Source organism: Phoenix dactylifera, chromosome 16 (genome assembly GCF_051530095.1).
Source record: "Phoenix dactylifera cultivar Ajwa chromosome 16, Ajwa_hap1_PhDact_Kaust_v1.1, whole genome shotgun sequence".
NCBI classification, from domain to species: domain Eukaryota; kingdom Viridiplantae; phylum Streptophyta; class Magnoliopsida; order Arecales; family Arecaceae; genus Phoenix; species Phoenix dactylifera.
Window position 1 is genome coordinate 14,138,529 of NC_143205.1, and position 27,680 is coordinate 14,166,208.

Sequence of the window (27,680 nt, forward strand, 5' to 3'; positions counted from 1 at the left end):
TACTTATACTAGTTGAATTCTTAAATCTGGGTTGGCCCAAACCAATCGTTCCAGTGTAACATTCAGCAACTACAACCCATTTCACACGAGGGCGCAGGAAGCAAGACACCAGTATCAGAATTTCATAATCTATAAAACAATGATAATAGTTCACAAAGAAAAAACAGAGCACAATGTTCCCGTAATGGTTTATTTTCCCCTGACACAATACAAATTACTGCAATAGTAGGCATCCAGAGGATTAACAGGTAAAGAAGAGATCGACTCCCAGAAAGATTACATAAAGTAATCTTAGGGGCTTAAAAAACAATTGCATGTTAATAGTCAACAAAAAACAATGAAATTTAGAATGGAAGATTATAAAGGAAAATTTCAAAGGATATAAATAAAAAAGTTCTTGTATCAACAAAGTCAAAACAAAACATGCTCAGTCACCAACATACCAAGAAACAATGGTGAGAAGAGTTTGAAAACAGCATGGCAGCTTCAAGAGCCAATATATTATATAAAAAAAGGAGTGACCTAATACACGAGACCCTCACCATACAGCAACACAACAAGGCTCACCCACCCCTGGAGCAAGTCATTGAGTTCATATTTGCAATGTGGAAAGAAAGTGAAAGGTCAAAAGCATATAGAGAACTATCTGTAGCACAGCCGAGCACCTACTCATGCATAGCGGCCACTTCGAATTGGCAGGTCGAAAGACTTCGTGGATCCCTCCAAAATTGCACTACCTTTGAAAGGACTGCTCCAACAATCAAATAATGCAGTTGAAATGATCAGTGGCTGAGGAGCAATGCTAAACAGCTGCTACACTTGCTTCATGTAATACTGCACTCGGGCTGCAAAAGTCATTAATGCAACAGTGAAGGTTTCTGACGAATGGGAGAGATGTCCTACAAAATACAAAGCAAAACATTAGTCACTTGTATTATGTGAAACAAAATAAAGCAAAGCAGTATTTGTGAGTTCTGATGGGTACGTGATGAGGGAAAGCTCCTGCAAAATAACTTGAAAGTTTAAGACTAGATATCCAATATAAAGAGCAGATAAAGAAGGAAGTGAAGAAATTCCACCACAAATTCCTAAGAAAAAAGCGAATATGACATGATAAACATCTACTAATACAAACCATGAAACACCCTTCAATAGGCCCACGACGACCTGCCATTTGGAAACAAAGACACAACACATTTGATCTTGTAGTACAACTTGCTTTATATTCTCATACACATCTTTTGAGTACAAAACTCCAATTGAATTGTATGCAAAAATGATGGAGTGAATACAAACATTAAACAGTCACTAATAATTACAATCATCACTAATAATCACTGATAATGATGAAGTGAATATATCATTTGAGCAGTATCACAATCACTAATAATCATTTCACAAGAATGGAAGAGATAAGCAGTCTAACATACCTGATGACACAGACAAAATAAAAGAATACAATGTAATGCAATCAAGAAGAAATAGCAAGAATTAGAAACTTTAAACAACTCCACATATTACACTACATCAATGCAGAATTGTAAAGACTCAAAAATCCTTCAGCCATGTTATAGCTCAGACTATGTTAGAATATATAATTCCCATCCACTTTCCAAAGAAATCCCCTAAGGAAATATCCCACACCAATTGGTTCTAGAAATCTGAAGAGTTTAATCAGTTAAATATTACATAAGTACTGTTCCTATAAGGCTGCTCGATAAGAGCTATAAAGATAATCCCTACATGTCTGAAACATATTCAGTTCCTTTTCAAGTCCCACCATAGTACGAAAGTTCTCGAGTTCCAAGGAAAGATAAATGGGGAAGAAGAAAAGCAAAAGCAAATGGAATTAATGATCTCTAACTCATGTCCATGCCATCTCCAACTTGACTGCAGATTGGAGCAACCGTTGAAAAAGACATCTCAAAAGGAGAAGGATGCAGCTGAGCATCACGTCTGCGCTTAAAAGCACAGCCATCAGAGTTCTCCATTTCAAACTTCCTCCGAACTCCTCTCACAGCCTGCTCTTCCTCTGGTGAAAGAGGGAACAACTGCCCACTCACCCTGCAAAGCGAGCTATGGTTATCGTACAGTATTCTCTGGTTACAATTCTTATCGCATATGTGTGTGAATCCTGTTAGTTTGCAGCGATAAACATTCCCAAACACATGTTCGTTTTGGCATCTCATGTCACATTTGTGACTAGGGATCGGCCCATCCTGGTTGAGAATACTGGACAAATAAATGACATTGCTCGGCTCAGCAATCATAGGTTTTCCATATACCTCCATTGCTCGTATTGAATGTCTCTACCAGCTTTTAGCACACCAAATCCTCTCTGCAGTTCAAAGAAAAAAAGGGAAGGATGAGAAAAGTAGAAAGGATATTTTGCTCTGTTTCAAAAACATTGAGTGGCAAATGCATCCAAAGCTAATGGAGTCACCCCAGATTCCTAGAATCAAACTGCAGATGATGAGAAATATAACTGTGAGGAAGACTGTATAAAACTGAAACTTTTGCAATATTAATAATCATATATAAGAAACCAAACACACGATCATTCATCAAATTTCCTTCCCTTGATCCTTTAGTTAAGCTTGGGAAGGTACTTGCTCATCCATTTTGCTTTCCCAATTTTTTCATATGTTACACTGAGAGGTCGACAATCAATTATGCTGGAAGGACAAAAAGTATTTTCACAAGAAAATACTTGTTTACAAGGTAAACAAACTATATGCAAAATGGATGGCATACTATTTCTTACACAAGTTTAACTTTTATGCTCTCTCTTCTATTAACTCAAACATAAATTTTAGATCATCATCAAACACTAATATTATGACAAAGACAATGTATTGCTGGCTTTACTGTGCAACCAACCAGCGTTCATGGATAGATCTACGTGGGAAACCTTTTACCCTATGACTAACGGTATTGGTTACAAAAGTCGAAAAAATTACAACTTTCTTGACCTATAAAATTATGAACTGTTTTCTTTTTTTTTTTTTGGTTAGGAGGTGGGGGGGGGGGGGGGGGGGGGAGGAAAACCTCACACCCTCGTAGCAGCCCCCACTAGCCCCCCTTCCGCCAGAAAATGTTCAATGCGGGTAAAAATTTTTGCTCATGCCCTCCTCGACCCATAGGTCACCCCATGTGTGAGTACGTTACCCCAGTGCCAGCTGGACCAGACAGCATTCCCACCAAGCATATCTAGACAGGGGGCATCCAGTCCCCAACATTTAATCGACGCCCGCGCGTTTCGAACCTGAACCGCACCGGTGGAAGCAAAGCTCCGTTCCAACTGCGCTACCACTTTGGTGCGCCATCGCAATATCAGCTGTAGCTAGATGGATTAAAATTTACAACTTTCTTGTCGATCACTACATATCCATCACATGTTTAATGTTTCTAGTCAATTCACAATCCATAAGAACCGAGATCTTTTTTTTTTTTTTTTGGTGAAAACGGCAATTCATATAGCTCTAACCTGAGTACATCCTGCCAAGTCAAAAGAAAGTAAAGAGTACAAAAAGGGCGGAAGCTCTGCTATGGACGTCCACAAGAACTCCCCGGAATGTCGTGCAACATTCCGGCAATTCATATAGCTCTAACCGAGATCCCTTTTACCGCGTTTTGGTTGATAAAGATAACAATATATATATAGCCACAACTATATCACAAGTAGGCAGCAAAACACACTCTCTAATACCAATCCAAATATATTAAACGAAAACACCACATTAAAGACAACATCATGACTAGTTGCTTCGTGTACTCCCATATAAGACATCACCAATCAACAGAAAACACGGTCTAAAAACCTCAAAACAAATAAATATTGAGATCATAACAGATCAGCCCGAACAGATTGTACCATTTTCCTTTACTAAAACTAACCCTAATCTTAACCCTAACCCTAGTTATATTTCCTCAAATCGAGAAAGGAAAGGGAGACTTACGGGCAAACCAAATGGCAGCAGGAGGAGAGAGACCGTGAAAGCTGAGGAGCAACCCCAATAAGCGATCCAAAAGGGGAAACAGAAGCGGATAACAAGCCAAGCACTCTCTCCCTCTCTCGGGCGAGCCTTTCCCTCAGAGCTCCTCCCTCGCCCAACGCGTGCGAAGCCAAAGCCAACTCTAAGGGTCTTCTATTTATAGGCGTCCACGAGGGTCGGACGAAATGGAAGTGAAATGCACACGAAATTGCGGGCCATATGCGAGTGCATTTCGCTCCCGTCGTGTTGCTCGCTCTCGCTCCGTCGAGGACGACTCCGCTGTTCGTCTCATAACACCTCACAGCTTTTCCATCCATTAGAAAATAGATACATAAGGATTCACTCGCAGCGGAAGAGAGAAGCACGGGAGATCCCCATAAGAGCAACGAGAGGTGGGGCCCGCTCCAACCTCTCCTATCAACGCGCTTGACTTGGTAGATTTTTCGTTCTTTTTATTTAAGAAAAACAATAATAAGGCAGAGTCGGAGTTGATTACCATCCAATCCGACGGTTGTTTTTGAATCATTGAATTCTATGGATGGAGATTCAGCCGTTTAGATACACCTCCTTGCTCCGCACACTTGATTGAGGTGGCGCCTGTCTATGGGTATATTAAAAGTTCGATTGTGAGGGAGAAAACTTGAGTAAACATGATTATTAAATAGGTCTAAATATATTCAGGGTTAGAACTCCAAACTTGAAGCCAATGTATTTAACAAATCGGATAGCTGAAGAAATCTATTTATGACCCAAACTTATTTGCATCAAATCCAAACCTACTTATCATGAATCAACTTTATGTGGGGTTGGCGGGTCAAGTCATGAGCTGCCAACCCATGATTAAAGGCAAACTTTCTTTCATGCTGCAACCCACATCTAAGACTTCTTTCTCTTTGTATTAATGCTATCCGCCAAGTTTTTCTTTGGGGAAATTAATTCCCACCCTCCGAAAGACTTCAGCATAACAATAAATTCCTCATAAGTTTCTAGTTTCTTCTTCCCAAACCAAAACTCATCTTCTTCTTCCCCCATTACGCCTTCCTATCCCACACCACGGCCGACAGCCGCTCCCTCGTCCACCACCTTGGCACCCTCCAGTCCGCCGTCACACTCCTAATCTTCCTCTTTCTCGCTGCCACCACCCTCTTCCTTCCGCACCCCCTCACTCCCGACCTCCTCTTCCTCCTCGCTTCCCTTGCCTTTGCCCTCCTCTCCGCAGCCTCCGCGCACTTAGCCGCCAACTACCAGACCTCCGACCTCCAAGCCAAGTGCGACTCCCTCTCCGCCGTTACCTCCTTTCCCTCGCCCTCCACTCGTGCTTCTTCCCACCGTCGTCACCGATGAGAGGATTCGGAGGAGAAAGGGTCTCGGCCACGCTCCACCGGCCACGTCGCCGAGCTGCTGCCGGCCTTGGCACTCTTCCGGTGCTGCCGGCCTCGCGGGAGAAGAAGACAGGAGGGAAGAGAAAAAAAAAAAAAAAAGTAGAAGAAGAAGCTTCAGAAAAAAGAAAAGAAAAAGAAAAGAAATTAAAAAAAAGAAAAGAAAAGGAAAGAAAATAAAGAATATATATATATGAATGAATGTATAAAAAGAAAAGAAAAAAAGAAAAGAAAAGAAAAGAAAAGAAAAAAGAAAAGAAAAGAAAAGTAAAAGGAAGAAAAAAAAGAAAAGAAAAACAAAGTTAATTCACTATTGCAATAATATAGCATGGTATATATTTAAGTAAGTTTGGCACGCAGTTAATCAATATTTGAACAATTAATCTAGCCTGACACATGGTTAAGTAAGCTTGGAACACACTTAATCTAATCTGGCATACAATTAAATCATCTTGAAATACAGTTAAATCTTCTCTGCAATTAGGTTAGTAAGCTTGGTACAGACGTAATATAGTATGGCACACATTTAAGTAAGCTCGGCACGCAATTAATCAATGTTTAAACACTTAATCTAGCCTGACACACAGTTAAATCTTCTCGGCACACAGTTAAGTAAGCTTGGAACATACTTAATCTAGCATGGCACAAAGTTAAGAAATCTCCCCTCCTTCGGTGGGAATGGGAGAAGCAGGGGCATTTTCGTCTCATGTTGGAATGTTGAAATATACTTGGATCAGTTGTCAAACAACCAGTCAATAGGAATTAAACGTTAGAGACCGGTCAAAAAATAGACCAGTCATTAGTTCCCCTTTTCTTTTGGTCCTACTCTTAAAAGAAGTAGAAGATTAACCTTATGAGCCATAATCATTGTTCCATCTTGTAAAACGAGCACATCAAAGGAAGATGCTTTTGAAATTTTGGCTGGTTATAGACTATGTAATAAATTAGTCATTGGACTTTAGAGCAAGCTAGGATGGAGGCTAATATAAACTTAATCTTTGAACTTGCTAAACCATTTTGTTAACTTAGAGTTGGTCTATTAGGTTGGTCATACACCTATAGGAGCTAGTCTATTATCCACTTGCAAAACCGTGTCTTCTTCACCAATCTAATGTTGGCAACAACGACCACCCCTTTTCAATCACCCATTGGGATCGCAAGACGGAAGCCACTTCCTTTCTTCTCCCATGCTGAAGGAGTGCAAGGAACTCAAGCATTGCAATTTGAGCTGCAGTGCAACTCTCTAGATTTAGGTTGCAACACCCTTTTCTTACCTCATAACTCAAAATATGTGAATTCGGTTTGCAGTAAACTAAATCAACCTAAATTAGACTCGAGACTTCAGATACACCTTGTAGCTTGTTAGCATGCTCCAAGATGTGTAACATGGATATTAAGAAGCTTAAAGTAAAGCTTCATATTGTAACATGGCTTCATTCTGTAAACTTTGAAGCCAACCACTTCTACAAAATGTGCTTGGCAGATTTGGATCATTGGTAGAATGCATTATAGTGAATAAGCCTTGAGTGGTTGTTTTTCTAAGTCGTCCATTAGTCCTAAGTGCACAAACAAAATTTGATTGCATTAGTAATATTTTGGAGCCAAAATCTTGACCGGTAACTTAGGCATAATGATGGTGAATTATTGTATTAAAAAGCTTTTATTGTCCACTGTAGCATGGATCTAGAGATCTATGAATTTGAATGTTTAAAACTCATCTCATTTTATATGAAACCAAGGGTTTAGCAGGCATATTTGCCTATATAAATATTGGATTTTGGTCTTCACAAATGTAAATCACACCTTATCCATGCCACCATAAACATGTGCTTGCATAAGAGCATGTTTGGTTACGGTGAAGTGGATGAAAATCACTTTGGCACTAAGTGACATTAATTTTAAGGGTTCGTTTGGTTCGCGGGAAGTATTTTTCCTCCTAGAAATATGGTTTCTGGGAAGAAGATTCCTAAGAAGAGAATGTCTGGAAATATACTTTTGGCATGTTTGGTTAAATATGGAAAAGTGACAGATTTTCAGAGTACTTATATTTGGTTGACCATCCACTTTCCTGAAAAAGTTATGTGTAATTCCTATTATACCCTTAATAAAAATTAGGTTTTTAATGTCTCTTTAATGCTGAAGGGCCTTTTTGGGGAAAAAATAAAGATGAAGTGATTTCCGCCTCATGGAAAAGTAACTTTCCCATGTTTCTCATGGGAAAGACTTTTCCATGAAATGTCTGTCAGTTGATGTTATGTTACGCAGAGCCAGAAGGCATGAAACAAGAAAGCTTAGCGGAAAATCATATTTTTATGGGAATACAACTTTTCCATCTCTCTCCTTTGAAAACTCCAACCAAACAAGAGGTATCTCATTACTTTTCTGTTGACCAAACTTTTTCTCCTTCTTTTTCCGCAAACCAGACAGGCCCTAAGATAGATGGAGAGGGGTAGAGTGACTTTAGACCACATAGATCCCGAAATTACTTGAAAACATGAAATTTTGAAAAAAAAGGAAGATCTCTAACTTGCACCAACTTTTTCCTAATATCCATTATAGTCATAATTCAATAATAAATAATATAAATAATCAAATTTTAACATTATTTTAATGTTAAAAATAATATTAAGATTATCTTATTCAATCATAATTACCAAAATCAATAATTAAATATTATGTAAGATTTATTTATTCTTAATAATACTACTATTTATTATTTAAATATTAATACAGAATAATACTGTATAAATTAATAATACAATGGTATTATATTAATAATCAATGGTTAATAACAAATAATATTAAAATAGCTTTTTATTAGTTAACAAATATGATATATATAGAGTTATATTCAAATTTGATAGAAATAATAAAATGTTTTTCCTTTACATAAGAAGTAAATAATCAATAATAAAATAATAGTATTTTATTTAATACATACATGCTTTATGAGGGAGTGAATGTGCATATGATGGTCATATTCATATTTTTAGAAATAAATACTAATATTTAAATTTCATGAAATAATTAATAATAAAATAAGATTATTTGATTCAACTAATGCATATTTCAAAGTATGTATTAATTGGGATAGAGTATGCTCGTCCTGAGCGGAGTTTAAAATAAACAATAGAGGATTCAAATAAAAATCCACATAATCGTCCACGATCTATACTACTAAAAGGGATTTAGAAACCAAATATCATATATTTGGTTTCAATTATTCTGGTATATTAAAATATATAATAAAATATTTACATTATGAATCTACCTTATTATTTATGATCTAATATATTAAAACATATATAGATTTAAAATTAATAGATTTTAATGCTTAGTTAATAACAAAATATGTTATGACATCATATTTATTGTTATTTTTGCACCTACTTAATGCATAGATTGGAGACTACCTAAATAACTGATTTGTGATTTCTGAGCATATTTAGTGGTATAGATCATAATCAATTGTATAGGTCTTCAATAATCGAGAAGGGTAGATAAACTATTCTTCTCATAGGAGCAAAGTTCATCATATATTAATTTGTAATACACACACATACAGATGTAACAGATATCAAAGTATAAAGGATTGGACTTTTTTAAAGGTAAAAATCTATTTTTAACAAAGTTATTTATCAAAAGTAATTTTTTAAAATTTTCTGCAATCGCAAGTCCAGAATCAAACTTCAACTCAGAATGACAGCTTCACAAAGTCCATGTATTTACAGCCCCCCGTCGCACCAAACCCCTCTGCTTTGATAAGTGGTTTAGCAAGATTACGCACTACAATGGCTTCACCCCGATCACGTTTCCATCAAATTGACCAGGGGATGCAAACGAGAGGAAGAACCCTAGGGATCCAACAAGCGTTGAATCCGGATCTTTACCTCGACCTGCCTCTTGTCCTCACCACCGCTCATGCACCACCTCGTCCTCCTCCTCTGGCCTCCTCCCCATTCTCTCCCCAACCCGAGTCCACATCAAGAAAATATAGCACGAAGACCAAAACCAAGCAGCTAACAAACGTGGGCACAGGCCCGAAGATGCAAAGGAACAAAGGGATGGAGAAGTAGAAAGCTCTGAGGCCAAGGGACCAGAAACAGCTCCCCTGGTTCAAAGCCCGGGCGACGTACTCCGCCGCGAGGTCCGGCTCAACCCGGCGACTCCTCGCCGGCACGGTGATGAGAATGCCGGCATGGCTGTAGTACCGGATCGACTGCACGTTCAGAAGGAAAGCAAGCAAGAAGCAGACCAAGATGGCCAAGAATTTGACGGAGAGTGCGAGATCGCCCGTGTCGCCGAGCACGAAACCCTCCCATCGGAGGACGCGGTAGCCGCCGCCGTCGCTTTTCGTCATCAACACCACCATCGACGAGCACAGCGTGATCGCCATCGTTGCCAGGAGGGTCGACGCCATGATGTTGTTTCTTAGCGTTTGCACCGCAAGAATCCCGTTGTTGAGAGGATCCTACATCACCAAATTTATAATAAAAGGAAATTAAAATTATCAGAGACGTTTCTTTTCGTAGAACAAAAGAATTCTATAAAAACATAAATTAAATAAAACAAATCATCGTAGGTTGAATTGAAGGGTATGCAAACCTCCATGATGGTACGGACCCAATTGCGGCGATTTATGGCGTTGATTCCAATGACGGTGGTGGTGGGGTATTTGATGATCCGGTGGAGGAGCCATAGATGGTAGAGGACCATCACGGCGAGGCCAACGGGTACCAACACGAAATCAAGCTCTTCCACCGTCATGGCTTCTTTCCGATTAGCGTGCTCGTGGAAATGGGATGGGTTGGGGTGTTCCTTCTTCACTTCTTGGTTTCTTTAACGGTGGTAATGGGCTTAAATCTATGGAAATGGGATGGGTTGGGGTTTTAACGGTGCTAATGGGCCTAAATCTAAGGGCTATGGATGGCACATGGAATCGATTCTTGTAACCATGGATATCTGAAATTCTTATCAGTAGGCGATTATAGTGATATCCAATGTCTCTGGTTACTTGGAGAGTACTAGTAATAGACTAATTTTGCTGTCCCGGGAACTGATGTTAGAGTGGAGGATCTAATTCTTCCGGATTGCTAAGAAATCCGGTGGGAGTGGAGGGGAGGTGAAGTGTTTTCTTTGATCTTCTTGCTAAGGATGGAGTATTATGTTGATTTCAGTGGCTTAGGAGAGTCTTTCGATATGATGAGACCCCAATGACAATGATACATACTGTTGCTCGAAACTGGACCCGGGGATGACCGTGGACCGAGGAGGAGGAGCTCGGGTAGGGGGTGCGGCGGTGGACAGCTTTCTCCATGGGACTTGTAAGAAGCCGGTGGCCGGAACTTGGTGCGCGTGCCGAGAGGCGTTAAAGGCTCCTTTACTCCTTAGCGTCATGGTCACGAGTCGATCCCTTCCTCTAGTGCCAACTGTTGCTGGAAACTGGACCCGGGGGTGACCGCGGACCGAGGAGGAGGAGCTCCGACAGGGGGTGCGGCGGTAGACAGCTGATGAGAGCACAAAAGTGCGACCTACATATTACTAAAATTAGTGTTATTGTTAACCGATAATAATAAATTCACTAGATTAATATTATATTTGGATTTAACATAGATTAGTATAAATTATAGATAAAATGCACATTGACTACAAATTTGACTTCAAATCGGGTCCGAATCGGATCCATTTCTTTTGAGCCTTTGGAAAATAATTCCGGGCAAATCTAAATTTGCCATAAGGTGCTGGGTGACCCATGACTTGAAAGAATTGCACTTGACCTCCAGCCAGAATAGATGACCCATCCGTCTACAAGCAAAATTTCATATCATACTATATGACTAATCGGATGGAACTTGATGTCTCCCATATCCTCCCAGCCGTCCGCACGCATCACAAAGCTCCCGGCTCCTCCCTCCTTCCGTGTTCAAGATCCACCGCATCCGTGACACGCCTCTGCACCCACGGATCCATCTCATCCCGTGATCCCGTTCTTCTCGCGATCAGCCCAGAAGCAACCTTCCAGCATGCCAGCCCAGCTGCAAGGCGTCTCCAAATCCTTCACGCCATCAACGCGTTCACAGCCAGCCGTCCGTCCTCAGCGGAATCACAGCACAAAGCATCCAGATCAGCCTCTCCCGTGATCTAAGCCGGATTCCCAGCGAGCCCGTGATCCTTCCTTCCGCATCAGGCCGCCATCTTCAAGCATCCCACGGCACCCTCCTACGATCCCACGGAAATCAGCAATGATTCCGGAGCCAGCCCATCCTCCCAGCGGCATCGCGTGGCTGAAGAAGGAAGTCCACGTCCCCAAACCGTGATCGGCTCCTCCCAGCAATCACGGAAGATCCCAGCATCCGAAGAAGGAAGCCCCAAACAAGATCGCTCCTCCTCCGCCACGCAGCCGTCCATCTCACCGCATCCAGCTCCTCCCAGCAGCCGTCCACGAAGCTTCCGCCCGTGATCACCGCATCCAGCTCCTCACAGCGCCCGGATCACGCCAAGATCGACTCCTCCCCGCGTCCTCACCGCGTCAGCCATCTCCCTTCCGCATCAGGCATCCGTCCGCGGCTATAAGAGGAGAAGGAGGAAGAGGGAAAGGGGGGTGCTCGGTTGGGGCTGGTCCAAGGAAGAAGAAGGTGCTCCGTTGCTTTGGTTGATCCAAGGAAGAAGAAGAAACAGGGGAACGGAACCTTTTGTTTGTGAGAGAAGAAAGAGGGGAAGAGAATGCTCTGTTTTCAGATTTGAAAACAGAGCATCACGCTTCCTTAGTTTTTTTTTTTTTATTATTATTGTTTTTGTTGTTTATTTTTTAGAAGTTATGTTTTGTATTAGTGATTTTGGGTATTATGTGTTCCTATTTCTTTAGTTTAATTGAGAGCAATGTTTTAATTTTTTAACTTTAGAGAATTTTATTTTGGTGGAGTGTTTTACTTTTAAGATCTTATTTCTGCTGAAATTTTAATTTCTTTTATGCAATACATTAAATCTTCTTTTATGAAATTTATGTTTGCTTCAATCCTCTTAGTTTCATCCATTTTAATTTTATGCCAGCTTTATTTTTCATTAAAAATATTTTTTGAATCTAAGTACATGTCTTCTAGTTAATTTCAATTAAAAATCATTCTCCGGTAGACTAGAGAATCCATCAACATCCCCGACGTAATGTTTTTCTTTTGTTATTCAAAAATCGATTTTGAATCCGAGTGAACGTTCTAATTTTTATGCAACTCCAATCGCCTCCCTGTGGATCGACCTCTTACAACCACTATTCTTCGAGTAGAACAGGTAAGAGTAAAATTTAAATTAACTTTTGTTCGTCGGTTCTAACAATGATCTGTCTAGCATATTTTTAGTTAGACAGAAATCGGACGAACAGAATTTTGGCGTTGTTGTCGGGGAGGCAAATCGAGAAGCAAGAACGATCACGAAGATCAAATCGGATTTTGGATGCCCGGAGTGAACGCACTCCGGTAGTAAGTTTTTATTTTTATTAATTTTTCTTATTTTGATTATTTTTAGTTAGTAATTTCGTAGTTATTATTAGTTATTATAAGTTTTTTTATTAGTTATTCTGAAATTTGAAATTCGAAATTTAAAGTTTTCTAAAAAAGTAAAAAAAAATTGAAAAAATTTTCAAAATTCAAAAAATTTAAATTCAAAATTTGAATTCTGTGATTCGAAATTTGAAATTTTAAAAAAAAAATTTAAAAAAAAAGTTAATTAAATTAAAAAAAATTTCAAAAAAAAAATATTATTTTTGCTAGTAATTGATAGGGTGCAATCCTCCGAGGTGATCATACCTCTATTGGGACTCCTCACGGAGTAATCTCCAAAGCTTATTCAATGGGCATTCGGAGATTGACTGACGCATAAGGATTAGTTTTAGTTTACATTCAAGTTATTCCTATATTAGAAATTAAAAAAAAAACAACATAAAATTAAAAAAAATTTAAGAAAAATAAAAAAAATTGTTTGCTCATTTAATCAGTACAACCTAATGACATTGCATAAACTTTAAAAAAAACCATTGATTATTTGTTGCATTTAGTATTAAGCATTTGCATAAAGTAATTAAGGGCAAAACCCATTAAAAAGATAAGGTCGGAAAGTCATTACCTGTCCTTAGCCCAAAAATCACCATCTTGCATACTTATCCTAAGCCAAATTAAATTAAAATCAAATTAGACGTTGGCCTTAGGGTTTTCGAGCTCAATTAGGCTCTTGGAAAGAAGCGGCTGAAAGCCACTCCAGTGAGAATTTAGTAATTGGTGATGTCTAGGAAAGTTTTACAACAGTGAGAACTGTTACGGGTATTGTGGTATCGGTGTATCCCTTCTGGCACCACCACACACCCTGGGACTTTCCTGGTCACTGATTACTGGATTGCTTAACTGGTAAGCTCAAGCTTAATCTGAAAGAGAGATTAGGAGCTGTCTAATCTAGGAGAGAATTTCAGGAACTTTTTAACCTGATACATCTCTGTGCAACTAGATTTAAGAAGCTGCTAAACCTCACTTAGTTCTAAGACTAATAGGGTCAAATTGTTGTGTGGTGTTGGTTGTGGTCATCTGTGTCTAGCCCTTCTCTTCTCTTAGGATTTCGTTCATTTTAGGAGTCAAATATAATGAAGTGTTGATAATGTATGCATGGTAGAAGGTCATTAAGGGATAAGCTAACCCCATTTGATCCTGAGATTGACAGAACTTTTCATCATAACCTGCGAACTGTAAACCAACCGTCGATCTCTACAATGGGTGAACATATTAGAACCCTGAATGAATTGTTTGCACCCGCATCCGCTAGTTCCCCTACTTGCATAGTATTACCAATTAATAATGCAACCCAATTTGAAATTCGGGCTGCAACAATAAACATGTTACCCAAGTTTCATGGGTTCGAGAGTGAACAACCCTATATTCATCTAAACAAATTTTTGACAATATGTCAAACGTTTAGAAATCAAAACTTAGATGAAGAGGGTATTAAATTAAGGTTATTTCCCATGACTTTAGAAGATCGTGCTGCTGCATGGCTGTATTCCCTAGCTTCAAATTCCATCACATCATGGGAATAACTATCTAGGAAGTTCATGGCTAAGTTCTATCCTATGGTAAAGACTGAAAAAATTAAAGATGCCATCAGAACTTTTAGAGGAAAATCTGAGGAGGAATTTTCCCAAACTTGGGAACGATTCCATGACTTGTTGGTCAAATGCCCACACCATGGGCTTGATAAGGCTGATCTAGTACATTTCTTTTACAAAGGACTACCTCCGGCACATAGAAACATGATTGAGTCCATGCACAAGGGTAGGTTCATGGACCAAACCCCGGATCAGGCCTATGAATTTCTTGTTGACTTAGCCGAGAACGCCCAAAATTGGAGTAGCTATGGTGAGGAAGTAAATAGAGATGAGTTTGGGTCTAGAAAACTAAGTAATTATGAAATGAAAGCAGACCCAGAACTCAAAAATGTCATGTCCAATCTGGTGACTGGAATGAACAACTTAAGCAAAAAGTTTGATGCTTTCACTGTTTCCACTAGCTCAAGTTCATATAAAGAGTTAAATCCCATCATGAAAGTGGATCATGAGTTACAAAGTTTATGTATCTTGTGTAACAGTTCTGAGCATCTAGTGGAGAGTTGTCCTAGTTTACCCACCATTAAGGCCGAGCAAGCAAATGTTCTAAATTCATATAGTGCCTTCAAAAAGCCCACTCCCAATTCATTCAGTCCAGTCTACCACCCTGATAATAGGTTCCATTCAAATTTCTCATACAAGCAAAATGAACCTATTCAGCATCAAAGTGGTCCGCCAGATTTTCAGAACAACTTCCCCAGGATAGGTCCACCACAAATGAACCAACCTTTGGTTCCATCTGTACCGCCTTATAATGCCCCTATCCCACAGCAACCTTCACAATTAGAAACCATGATGGCTAATATGATGAAACAACAACAAGATTTTATCAAGCAACAACAACAGACCAATACAGCCCAAGCCCAGACTAACCAATTCCATGCGCAAGCAATTGCAAAACTTGAGGTTAGTCTGAGCCAAATAGCTAACTCTCTAGGGGATAGGAAGAAAGGTGAACTACCTAGTCAACCAGTGCCTAACCCTAGTAGACAACAAAATCAAGGTCAGATAGGTCAGTATCAAATCAATTCTAATGGAAATTCGACCTATGAAGTCCAGGCAATTACCACTTTAAGGTCTGGCAAGCAAGTGGACAATAAAGTCCAACTTCCTGAACATGAAAAAGAAAATAAAACTGAATCCGATAAGAACCCTATTCAGAAGAGGGGTCAAGAACAGGACAAACCGGAAAAGAGGGAAGAACCCATAGAAACATACAAACCCAAGGTTCCCTTTTCCAGTAGACTTCAGGACTCCAAGAAACAATCTAACTTTGATGAAATCATGGAAGTCTTTAAAACTGTTCAAATAAATATACCTTTTCTCGATGCCATAAGACAAATTCCCTCCTTTACAAAATTCTTGAAAGACCTCACCACGGTCAAAAGAAAAACCAATATTCCTAGGCAAGCTGTTATGGCTGCACAAGCCTCATCTCTCATTCAACAACAGATTGCCCCGAAATTCAAAGACCCTGGTTGCCCAACTATTGAAATAAAAATAGGAGAGACGATCATCCAGAGAGCTCTATTAGATTTAGGAGCCAGTGTAAACCTACTTCCCTACTATGTGTACCAAAAATTAGGTTTGGGGGAATTAAAGCCTACAAATATTACCCTTTCCTTAGCAGATAGGACAGTGAAGTACCCCAAGGGGATTGTAGAGGATGTAATAGTGAAAGTAAATGAGTTTTACTATCCTGTGGACTTCGTTATCCTTGAGACTGAACCTGCAATACATCCAGACAGTCACACACCTATAATTTTAGGTAGACCTTTCTTAGCCACAACAAATGCTGTGATCAACTGTCGAAATGGGATGCTGAAGTTATCTTTTGGCAACATGAAAGTCGAGCTTAATGTCTTTAATATAAGTAAACAACCACCAGACGACAAAAAAATCAATGAAGTTGACATGATTGAAAGTCTGGTTCAGGAGACTTTCTTACAAACTTATAATAAGGACCCTTTAGAAGCTTACCTTGCCCATTCTGAGGAAGTGGTCGAGCATGCACCCCCTAGTCCTGTTCCTCTTATAAGCATAGATCGTCACCAGCCAACTGTTCTTCCTTGGACTCTTCCAAAACCATTCTTAGATAATGGTTGAAAAAATGGAGATTTACATTTTGTCTGGCTGAAGACATAAAACTTAGCGCTCTTGGGAGGCAACCCAATATGTAAATATTTTCAAAAAAAAAAAAAAAATTTGCAGGTTTGTGATTTTTGCCCCTATTGTCACTTTACCTACCCATATCAGGTAACTTCTCCTCTATCCTATTACTGTTTTAAAATTTTCTTTCACATTGAGGACAATGTTAGATTTAGGTGTGGGGGAGAGAATATTTTTGATGCAATTAAAAAAATATATATTAAAATTAAAAAATAATAAAAAAAAGAGGGGGATTTCAAATTTTTAACTCAAAATCTAATCTTTTTGGCTGTATAAAGTAGGAATTGCTTTGACAATAGATTTGAGTTAAGAAATATGATAGCAGTTTTAGCTTGAGTTGTCATCCCACTTATCTTCTGCTAACATAATACAAGATGAGTTAGCACCTACACATAAGCACATGAATAGTGGGGTATGTAAACTTACGACTAATATGAATACTTTTAATCTTCGGGATTATATTTGTGATGAACACCCTAACCTAACCAAAAAAAAAAAAGAAAAAGAAAAAAAAGAAGAGATAAAATAAAATAATGAGTTTAATTTAAGTCTCCTCACTGAGTAACCGGGCCTCTTGCCTGGCAAGCAGCGAGTGTTCGCGTGAAAAGGTGAGGACATTGAGATTAAACTCTGAGTGACTAATTTGGCCTTGAAGCCTAGTTAACTTGAGTTATTAAGCCTGTTAGGGTGTCTCTACACCTAGTGCCCTGAGCCATCTGGATCGGGAGTCATTGGCCTAACACTCGCTACATGGGTTAGCTAGAAAACTTAATAAGGCTAGATATTGCACAAGTCATTCTTCTTAGCATTCAGTCTGAGTAAAAAAAAAAAAAGAATAAATAAATCCGGGGTGTTCATTACCATTTAACTCTAGAAAGTCTTGAAAATTGGAGTGATCATGTTGGAAGTAAGTGAAAGCCACTCATTTATATGATACTATCTTGCACCTCACTACATTCTTGACTTGTTAGCAGATAGATGGGGTGTAATGAAACTTGAGTTAGAGTTTGTTTAAATATAATAACAACAAGTCTCTATTGTCCTTGCAATTCTAGTTTCATACAGTAATACTTGTTCAAATTTCGAGTTAAAATTTGGAAATTCCTGACTGATGAAGTTTGTGGGTAACTTCACTGCAAACCCACACAAGACAACACTCGTCCGCTAGGGTAACCTAGGGGTTTAACGGCTTATTGCACGTGCTAAGTGCAATCGTAATGCTCTACGAAAGTGAGTATTTATCTTAGGATATTTATATAATAAATAACGCTTTTGCTCTCTCATTTTATCATTTTCGCACTGAATTGCTAGAGACTAGCAATAAGCTAGTTGGGGGGTGTGATGAGAGCACAAAAGTGCGACCTACATATTACTAAAATTAGTGTTATTGTTAACCGATAATAATAAATTCACTAGATTAATATTATATTTGGATTTAACATAGATTAGTATAAATTATAGATAAAATGCACATTGACTACAAATTTGACTTCAAATCGGGTCCGAGTCGGGTTCGGGTCCGAATCGGATCCATTTCTTTTGAGCCTTTGGAAAATAATTCCGGGCAAATTTAAATTTGCCATAAGGTGCTGGGTGACCCATGACTTGAAAGAATTGCACTTGACCTCCAGCCAGAATAGATGACCCATCCGTCTACAAGCAAAATTTCATATCATACTATATGACTAATCGGATGGAACTTGATGTCTCCCATATCCTCCCAGCCGTCCGCACGCATCACAAAGCTCCCGGCTCCTCCCTCCTTCTGCGTTCAAGATCCACCGCATCCGTGACACGCCTCTGCACCCACGGATCCATCTCATCCCGTGATCCCGTTCTTCTCGCGATCAGCCCAGAAGCAACCTTCCAGCATGCCAGCCCAGCTGCAAGGCGTCTCCAAATCCTCCACGCCATCAACGCGTTCACAGCCAGCCGTCCGTCCTCAGCGGAATCACAGCACAAAGCATCCAGATCAGCCTCTCCCGTGATCTAAGCCGGATTCCCAGCGAGCCCGTGATCCTTCCTTCCGCATCAGGCCGCCATCTTCAAGCATCCCACGGCACCCTCCTGCGATCCCACGGAAATCAGCAATGATTCCGGAGCCAGCCCATCCTCCCAGCGGCATCGCGTGGCTGAAGAAGGAAGTCCACGTCCCCAAACCGTGATCGGCTCCTCCCAGCAATCACGGAAGATCCCAGCATCCGAAGAAGGAAGCCCCAAACAAGATCGCTCCTCCTCCGCCTCGCAGCCGTCCATCTCACCGCATCCAGCTCCTCCCAGCAGCCGACCACGAAGCTTCCGCCCGTGATCACCGCATCCAGCTCCTCACAGCGCCCGGATCACGCCAAGATCGACTCCTCCCCGCGTCCTCACCGCGTCAGCCATCTCCCTTCCGCATCAGGCATCCGTCCGCGGCTATAAGAGGAGAAGGAGGAAGAGGGAAAGGGGGGTGCTCGGTTGGGGCTGGTCCAAGGAAGAAGAAGGTGCTCCGTTGCTTCGGTTGATCCAAGGAAGAAGAAGAAACAGGGGAACGTAACCTTTTGTTTGTGAGAGAAGAAAGAAGGGAAGAGAATGCTCTGTTTTCAGATTTGAAAACAGAGCATCACGCTTCCTTAGTTTTTTTTTTTTAATTATTATTGTTTTTGTTGTTTATTTTTTAGAAGTTATGTTTTGTATTAGTGATTTTGGGTATTATGTGTTCCTATTTCTTTAGTTTAATTGAGAGCAATGTTTTAATTTTTTAACTTTAGAGAATTTTATTTTGGTGGAGTGTTTTACTTTTAAGATTTTATTTCTGCTGAAATTTTAATTTCTTTTATGCAATACATTAAATCTTCTTTTATGAAATTTATGTTTGCTTCAATCCTCTTAGTTTCATCCATTTTAATTTTATGCCAGCTTTATTTTTCATTAAAAATGTTTTTTGAATCTAAGTACATGTCTTCTAGTTAATTTCAATTAAAAATCATTCTCCGGTAGACTAGAGAATCCATCAACATCCCCGACGTAATGTTTTTCTTTTGTTATTCAAAAATCGATTTTGAATCCGAGTGAACGTTCTAATTTTTATGCAACTCCAATCGCCTCCCTGTGGATCGACCTCTTACAACCACTATTCTTCGAGTAGAACAGGTAAGAGTAAAATTTAAATTAACTTTTGTTCGTCGGTTCTAACAACGATCTGTCTAGCATATTTTTAGTTAGACAGGAATCGGACGAACAATAGCTTTCTCCGAGGGACTTGCAAGAAGTCGGTGGTCGGAAGTTCCGGCGCCGGCCTTCCAATGCTTAAGTCAGAAGGGATTTTTTGGTGGAGCCAGTAGAGAGGTTACGTAAAATAAAGATCTCTCTCCAGATGGAAAAAAGTCCCCCCATTTTATAAGAGGGGTGTATAGGTTACCTGCGACATGATTGTGCAAATTAATGAGTTCACGTGGATGGCCCGAGATTTTGGGCTGGCTGGAGGTCCGTTGAGATCGTGCGCATTTAATCGTTGACAGTCGCTGGGGCGGAGATCGCGAGATTGGACCCCGGATGAGGAGGAGGGGGACTTGATTTTCGGTGGAGTGGAGGGGTCTGCTTCTTCCTTTGACGGGGTCTCCTTTGGGCTTGAGGTCGATCGGGATCAACTTAACCGAGATTAAGGCTGCAAGCTCTGAGGCCGGGCATGCTGAGGTTGGGCGTCTTGAGGTTAGGCGCCTTGAGGTCGGGCGCCATGAGGGTTGCCGCCGTCGCGCTCGCCATCAAGTGCCAGCGATATATCCACGTGTTTTGAGCAATCCATTTTTTCCCCAACACATACTAAGAAGCATCATTTTCTAAGTTCTCCATCATTTTCTAAGAAGGTCGGAAACGAAATTTGCAACAACTTAGGACCTCCGCCAAAATAGCTAGCCAAAAGGTATTATTTGAATTTCTTGATCCTATATAAGTACCCAAGATCTACCCAACGAATAACCGATGTGGGACTAAACACATGCCTGCATGGATCCTCACAAAACTTCTCTGCATTCTCCATCACACATTAGAAGTTTTTGGAGATTCCTATGTGACATCAAGATAGTTGATTAGAATGCAGCTTCTTTGTAGTTGGGAGATTGATAATCTGGCGGGAGAATAGTTTTAGGAGAAGCCAAAGACTCTTGGCTTGACGTGGTAATCATGTCGGGTCGGGTTAGATATGGGTTGGATTAAAATCAGGTCGGGTCGAAATTTCAATCCGAATCCGACATATTTATTAAATAGGTTAAAATTTCAGATCTAAATCAGACATGTTTATTAAACAAGTAACATAATCCAACCCATATAATCTGTTTATTAAACATATCGAGTCAGGTTAAACAAATTTTTAACGAATTAAATGGATTTAAATAGATTAAATAAGTTAAGTGGGTCGGATTAAATAGATCAGAAACAGGTTAAGCAGATTTTAAACAAGCTAAATAGGTTAAACGTGGGGGTGCAAATAGGTCAGGTAGGACCAGGTCATGAGTGATCCCTGACTTAATCCGGTTCCTTATTAGATCAGGTCAGGTCTGGTCGGGTCGGGTCTATGGCTACAATTTTTGACCCAACGAGTCATTTGAGTTGGGTCAGGTCTATGTATAATCCGGTTCCAATCCAAAAAATTTTCAGATCGTATCTGATTCGGATCCGGATAATAATATAAGCCAATACTCTAGTGACTTTGTTTACATCACAAATAACTGTATTTAAGAAATTTTCACTTCCTCAAAAGATTGACAGAGATTTAAAAATCAAATGTTGTTGTATAAAAATAAAGAATATATATTTATTTTACTTAAAAATGGGTTAATGTTTATCATATTTAATATGTAGAATATGCTTGAGATATTATTACCACAAGCTGGCACTACTAAGTTCAGGTATAAACTGAGTTAAGATATTATTAGTCATTTATCGCCCCACTTTTAGTTCATTAAACCAAAGCAGCAAGTTGCAAAGAACAAAGACTCATGAGGCTCAAGCTACCTGCAAAAGCCCTACTACCACTGAACCTAACACCAAACAAAGCCTCGACCCAATAATACTAAAAGGTTGGGTCTACATTGCCAGACATGCACAATAAACTTATGGACCCTCACCTGTTTTTGGCATCAGTGACATTTGCTATGTTTTTTAAAGTTGATTTGATCTGCAACACTAATTCCTCTACATGTTGCTGCATCTGTTGCTTCTTCTTCTTTTTAAGAAAATAAATTTTTCCATGCATATTTTTTCCTTTTCTTTTGATTTCAATCAGTCAAAGTATTCATACTCCTAACGAGCATCAATCTCTTACCTAACCCATCTACCTTAATTAAAAAAATGCAACCCCATAGTTTGAGACCACCACGAAGCTCGATATCATTATATTATTATATATTTTTACTCACTGTCAACTTCAGAAGAGCGATTAGGAACAAAGAGTTAAGACTCTAGGCCGAGCCTTAAGCACTAGCTTGGCGGCTGGGCCTGCACCCCGACAGCCCACAAGCCCAAATGGTTTAGCTAGGCTCTAATCCGGTCGGGTTGTAGAGTTGGGAACCTAAAATTGTCCAACTTTCAAACAGATTGGGTCGGGTCGGGTCGGGTCGGGTCGGGTCCGAATTCAGAAAATCCAGACTCGACCCCCAAAAAGAAACGGGTCCAATTTTAGAACCCAACCCGACCCCATGGGTCCTGTAAAATGGGTTGGATCGGGTCTAATGGGGTTGGGTCGAATCACGGGTCAACCCAACCCATTTGTAGGCTTAGTTAAATGGGTCGGGTTATGATCCGACCCAATTATTCAATCGGTGAAAATGGGTTAAACGGATCAAAAGTCTAAATTTGAACTGAACCCATTTAATAAACAGATCTAGATGGGCTGACCCAAAATTTATGAACCAAATTCGTTTATGTCAAATCCAAACCTACTTAAAGCAGATTGTTCACATGTTAGATTGATCGGTCAGATCATAAATTGCCACCCGCACTCTTGACCATGCATAGAGACATCCATGAGGAAGCCAATTAGTGGAAAAGCCGCGGCGTTTTTGTAGTCCAAATCAAACGTGTGGAAACCTTACTTTGGGCTTGGAATATCACCTCCCCATAACGCCAGTCGCCAGTTCTAGGTTATCTTCTCTAGCAGGTCTACACTTCCTCAGTAGAAGTGGAACTGGAGGCTAAATCCACGTGTCCTAGATATAACTTCAACTGCAAGACAGCATTGGCATCAGAAGCATGGATAGAAAAGAATAAAGACAGCCACTTATCTGTGCAGTTTTATTGCTCTCTGCTTGCTTCCTCTCATCCACCTCAATGTCCACGGTAACCACTTCAATGGCACACTTAACTTGAGCTGCTTCTCTCCAGACCTCAGATATCTCGACCTCAGCTCACACATCGGTGACAGTCTTTCCCACCTTACATACCTTGATGTTTCTGGGAACATGACTGGTGAGTTGGACTCTCTCCTGCTCAACAACTGAGGAAATCTTTTCAGTTTAGGCCTTGATGGAAGCAGACTCACCGGTTCGATCCCCCGAGAACTGAGGAGCCTGACAAATCTTGTTGCTCTAAACCTGAGCTTTAACAGAATTTCTGGTTCAATCACCCCAAGAATTGGGGAACCTAATGCTTCATTGTCAGAATAACTATTTGACAGGTGCTGTGCCTTCATCACTCAGTTATCTGACTCAGCTACATGGTCTGTACCTCAATCGAACTCAGCTTTCTGGTCCAATTCCACCAGTTATTGGATATCCCCAACAAATTTCTATCCTAAATCTGTCGGACAATGGACTGATCAATTGGATCCCTTCATCACTGAGTTTACTAGGCCTTCTAAAATATCTCTACCTCAGTAGAAATGGACTCTGGAGACCAGTCCCCCCAGGGCTTGGACGCTTGACCTGCCTTGTTATCCTTGACCTATCCATGAACCATCTGAGTGGGCCAATACCACCAGAGCTGGGGACAGGAGCGGCTCAATAGATTTAGAAGCTTAAAGCGAACTCACTAATAATAATAATAAATGCATTTAGAAATTATTTAGGAGCCTCAATGTATTTATAGCTAGGAGTCTTTTGAGGGCCTCAATGCTTTTATAGCTAAGAGCCTTTATGCTTGAGGGCCTCAATGCTGCAATTTATAGCTAAGAATCTTTAGGCTTGAGGACCTCAATACATTTAGAATTAAGAGTCTTTTGGGGGCATGTATTTATAGCTAAGAGTTTTTAGGCCGGAGCCTTAGGTGACCGCCTCAGTCACCTGCGGATTGAGCCGGCCCTGGCTAGGGAACTGTTCGGCAGTCCAGCCACCGGATCTTAGTAGGAGTGAACTGACTGCAGAGACACCTCAAATCCTTATGAGCCTGCAGAACTTGACAAGCTTGGATCTCTCCAACAGCAAGCTAGCTCTCAGGTCATGTCACTCAGTGATTACATGCCCCAACTAAACACTATCAATTTATCCTACAACCATCTGGCCATAACTCTTCCCGACAGTGTTTTCTTCCCATGTGAGGATTTCATTGGGGACATTGGTCATTCTTCTGGTTAAAGCTCACAAAGATCATTTCATGGAGGAGTTTGAAGAAGGGAGACAGAGCTGATGAGACGAAAACACCATTGATGTAAAGACCCATTTATGGTGGGCCTGGTCCGACTGCTCAGCGTCTGACACGTAGGAAGAATACTCCGGAGAGAAGTGAGAATTCAGAAGGTAGGTTTCTTGACTAAAGCATTTATGATATCACTGAATACTTTTTTTTATAAGCATTTTTTTGGTTTAAAATTTTCAAAAGTACTCTTAAGCAACACCCAACTCGCCTTTAATATTTCATATAGCATGATTTCCGGAAACACAGCTTTAACTTTTACGGTCAACTAGCATATTCCATATCTTCCAGCTTTGCTTATCATAAATATGGAGCCCTTTAAGTCCTAACTTGCTTAAAATATGCTTTGTAGAGAGGTAGATCCCATCCCACATGGTTAATAACATCCCAACATGGTTAAAAGGTACGCTTTCAAAGATGGAACTGCCTCACGGATAGATCTACTCATGACCACCCTTGCGAAGTTATAAGCTTCGGTAAAGTGCATGTCTAAAAGCTTGGCTTCTCAAGTATGTTGATATGTTATTAACTATGTGGAACTGCTAAAGCTCTCACCATCTACTTTCTAGCCCACGCATTTATTTTTCCAGAAGTTTTAGTTGACAAAGTTCAGCCATATCAATCATTACCAACTTTCTTCTGGGATGGTAGACGTCTTCCATTCAAGATAGTTCAGCCATATTAGTTGACTCAAAACACATAGGATACTAAGAGAACAAACAATCTCTATGCCCTCACTGGGCCTTATCATACAATGGCTCTCTCTCTTGAGGAGAAAGCGATGGTGCTACAACATCAGACCACCAGTTAAATGATGTGAAAAACGATATCAGCACTGATTTATCCTATGAGAAAAATAGATTGGCAGAGGTTTATGATATTAGAGAACTTTTTAAGGTTAGAACTCTAAACATTTCCTATGATGTGTTTGAGATTCTCGAGATGGATAGGTTTACTGATATCTATGATTATTCCGGACCCTTTTTTCTTTTGATTATGGGAAACATGTTTAATCATCCTTTTTGTTTTTCTTTTGAGAGAGAAAATTCCTTATAGAAAATTTAGCTACATCTATGTATATTAACAAAAAAGAAGTTCAATAATGAAAGGCACTCTCAGTATATAGCAGAAATAATATTGAAATCACAAGGAAAATCCACTTGGCTATTTTAACATGCCAATTTTCATCCTTTAAATTGTCCCCTTTCTGTCATCAAATGTTTCATGAAGTAAATACCCTCAACTGGATGGAGATTTCATTTAATCTGATCATTTGATCAAATAAAAATTTTATTATTAGTAGGCCCACTCTTGAGTTTGCATTATGAAAGGCACGCAAGCCAAGAAGCAAACTATGTATATGTTAGCTATAAGAATTTAAATTTTATAAATTTGAAAGAAATATAATGAAGCTATACACTAGCTGGTGCAAATAGAACCAATTGATCCCAAAAGTTTAAGCTAATAATGAAAAGGCCAATAATGTACATTAGGATTAATAATTGAACACGAGATTCAAAATTGTAACCTCTAACAAACTTGGTTTTGGTAGCATGCTAATTAACTAATTAATCCAAGAAGCTTAACTAATAGAGAAGATTCGACAAAATATATCAGGCTTAACATCTTTCCAGTTATCATAGTTTAAAAATGAAATATTTTTCCCCGATATGGGATCACAAGCTAGTGGTGGGCGTTGGATTAGCCGAAATTAGGATGATCGAAGAAAGATGATGAGGGTAGCATGGGTCTAGGTGCTTTGACTTTGAAGGACTTTCGCTCCGTCATACTGCTCATTCGAAAGAAGATGGATAGAGTAAGATAGAATGTAGCCTGGGCTACGATTGAGGTGGTCTACTGCTAACTAATAAAGGTAGAGTCCTACTAGTAAAGTATGAGTGAGGAAAAATAAAGTTAAACTACAGATAATTAAAAATAAACTACATTTATTGATGTATTGAAAGGGTCCTCAATTTATAGTACATCCACTTATTTATATACATAACAACAATTGTAAAATAATCGCTAACTCTTATAACTTACCATATCATTACAATCTTCAACGGTTCTAGAAGATTGCCCCCATGAGTCCACATGCTTCATATATAGCATAACCACAAGGCAAATCCTTTTCAAATAAAACTAACATCCTTTGACCTATGCCTGCATAAGCCCTAGCCGAGTCCTACTCTTTCAGCCTATTCTTCTATACTATTATCATGGCCGAATCCTGTTAAGTCCGGCTTAGGTCATGTGATTCCATCTACTCTGATCTTTTAATCTTGTCCATGTGGTGCTTACTCACCACTGTTGTTTAAGTTGTTGAGATGGGGTGTAAGCAACTATAGATTCAAATTTCGCTATCTCTAACCTATGCATGTATAATACTTAAAAAAAGGAAAAAAATGATTGCATGATACTTATAAAATGCTACTAGAAAAACATATATACACAGACCCATAAATAACCTTCTTATAAGACGAGGCCACATATTCATATACATGTTTATCTGTATTGTCATATTTCTGCATCTTATCCATATTTCATTCTAAAGTTATTTTTTAACTATAATTCATTTTCCATACATGATGCATTACATGATTATAAAGGTAAAAGTTTTAATGGTCAAAAGGCGAGTAGTAGCTAGGAAAAATCATATTACATATGGCTATGGATGGCACCAAGTCAGGCATGCCATTACCCATCCCTATCCCATTCTCGCTTTGGGGTGAGGCAGGGCAAGGTGGATAGAGTTAAACGTAGTTGGTTGGATAGATCGGATTAGGTGAAAATACAAAAATTAATTTTTTATATAAATAAAATAAATAAAGAAGAGGATAAATGTAATTCTTAGTACTTCACAATATTAAATAAAATAAGAGTAGAAGATATAGATAAAATTAATTTTCATTAATAATAAACATAATAAATAAAAATATTGTTCTTTAAGAATTTAAATACCTATTAAACTAAAAAAAGAAATCAACTAAAAAAATGAAAAACAAAACATCATGATATAGAACCTTTCGTATGTTCAATCTTTCTCGCAAGTGGAGCAACTAGGATAAAAGGTGAGGAAGAAATTTGTGAAGGGCTATATATATATATATATATATATATATATATATATATATATATATATATATATATATATATATATATATATATATATATATATATATATATATATATATATATATCCGAGTTAGATTTGGGACGGATTTTACCATTGCTTGCACCTATGCTGAATCTATTACAGGTCAGATAATGTTGCTCCACGAGGATCGGGGTAGGTTAAATACTTGATGGAGTGGATTAAATTGCCACCCCTACATGTATGTGGTAATTTTTATTGGCATTATAATAACATGTAGTAAGTTTTTTTTTCCTTTT

The 27,680-nt window shown here is 39.2% G+C and overlaps 2 protein-coding genes across 2 annotated transcripts; both read right to left on the bottom strand.

Moving 5' to 3' along the window:
* Positions 1-465: 465 nt before the first annotated feature.
* On the bottom strand, positions 466-4,121 carry LOC103720866 (uncharacterized). Its single transcript, XM_088712540.2, has 2 exons — positions 3,960-4,121; positions 466-2,338 (listed from the first exon to the last, which is right to left on the bottom strand). The coding sequence occupies exon 2, from the start codon at positions 2,289-2,291 to the stop codon at positions 1,860-1,862; it is 432 nt and encodes a 143-aa protein (XP_088568666.1). The 5' UTR covers positions 2,292-2,338; positions 3,960-4,121; the 3' UTR covers positions 466-1,859.
* A 5,147-nt stretch (positions 4,122-9,268) lies between these two features.
* Positions 9,269-10,141, bottom strand: LOC103720873 (uncharacterized). The gene is made up of 2 exons (XM_088712956.2): positions 9,980-10,141; positions 9,269-9,845 (listed from the first exon to the last, which is right to left on the bottom strand). The coding sequence occupies exons 1-2, from the start codon at positions 10,139-10,141 to the stop codon at positions 9,294-9,296; spliced, it is 714 nt and encodes a 237-aa protein (XP_088569082.1). The 3' UTR covers positions 9,269-9,293.
* Positions 10,142-27,680: the final 17,539 nt, after the last annotated feature.

What these genes read in the sequence shown, in the direction of transcription:
- LOC103720866 (XM_088712540.2), bottom strand. Translation starts at nt 2,291, where the DNA reads ATGGAGGTATATGGAAAACCTATGATTGCTGAGCCGAGCAATGTCATT.
- LOC103720873 (XM_088712956.2), bottom strand. Translation starts at nt 10,141, where the DNA reads ATGACGGTGGAAGAGCTTGATTTCGTGTTGGTACCCGTTGGCCTCGCC. An exon ending in GGGTCCGTACCATCATGGAG is followed by an intron (nt 9,846 to 9,979) that starts GTTTGCATACCC and finishes TTGGTGATGTAG; the next exon opens with GATCCTCTCAACAACGGGAT.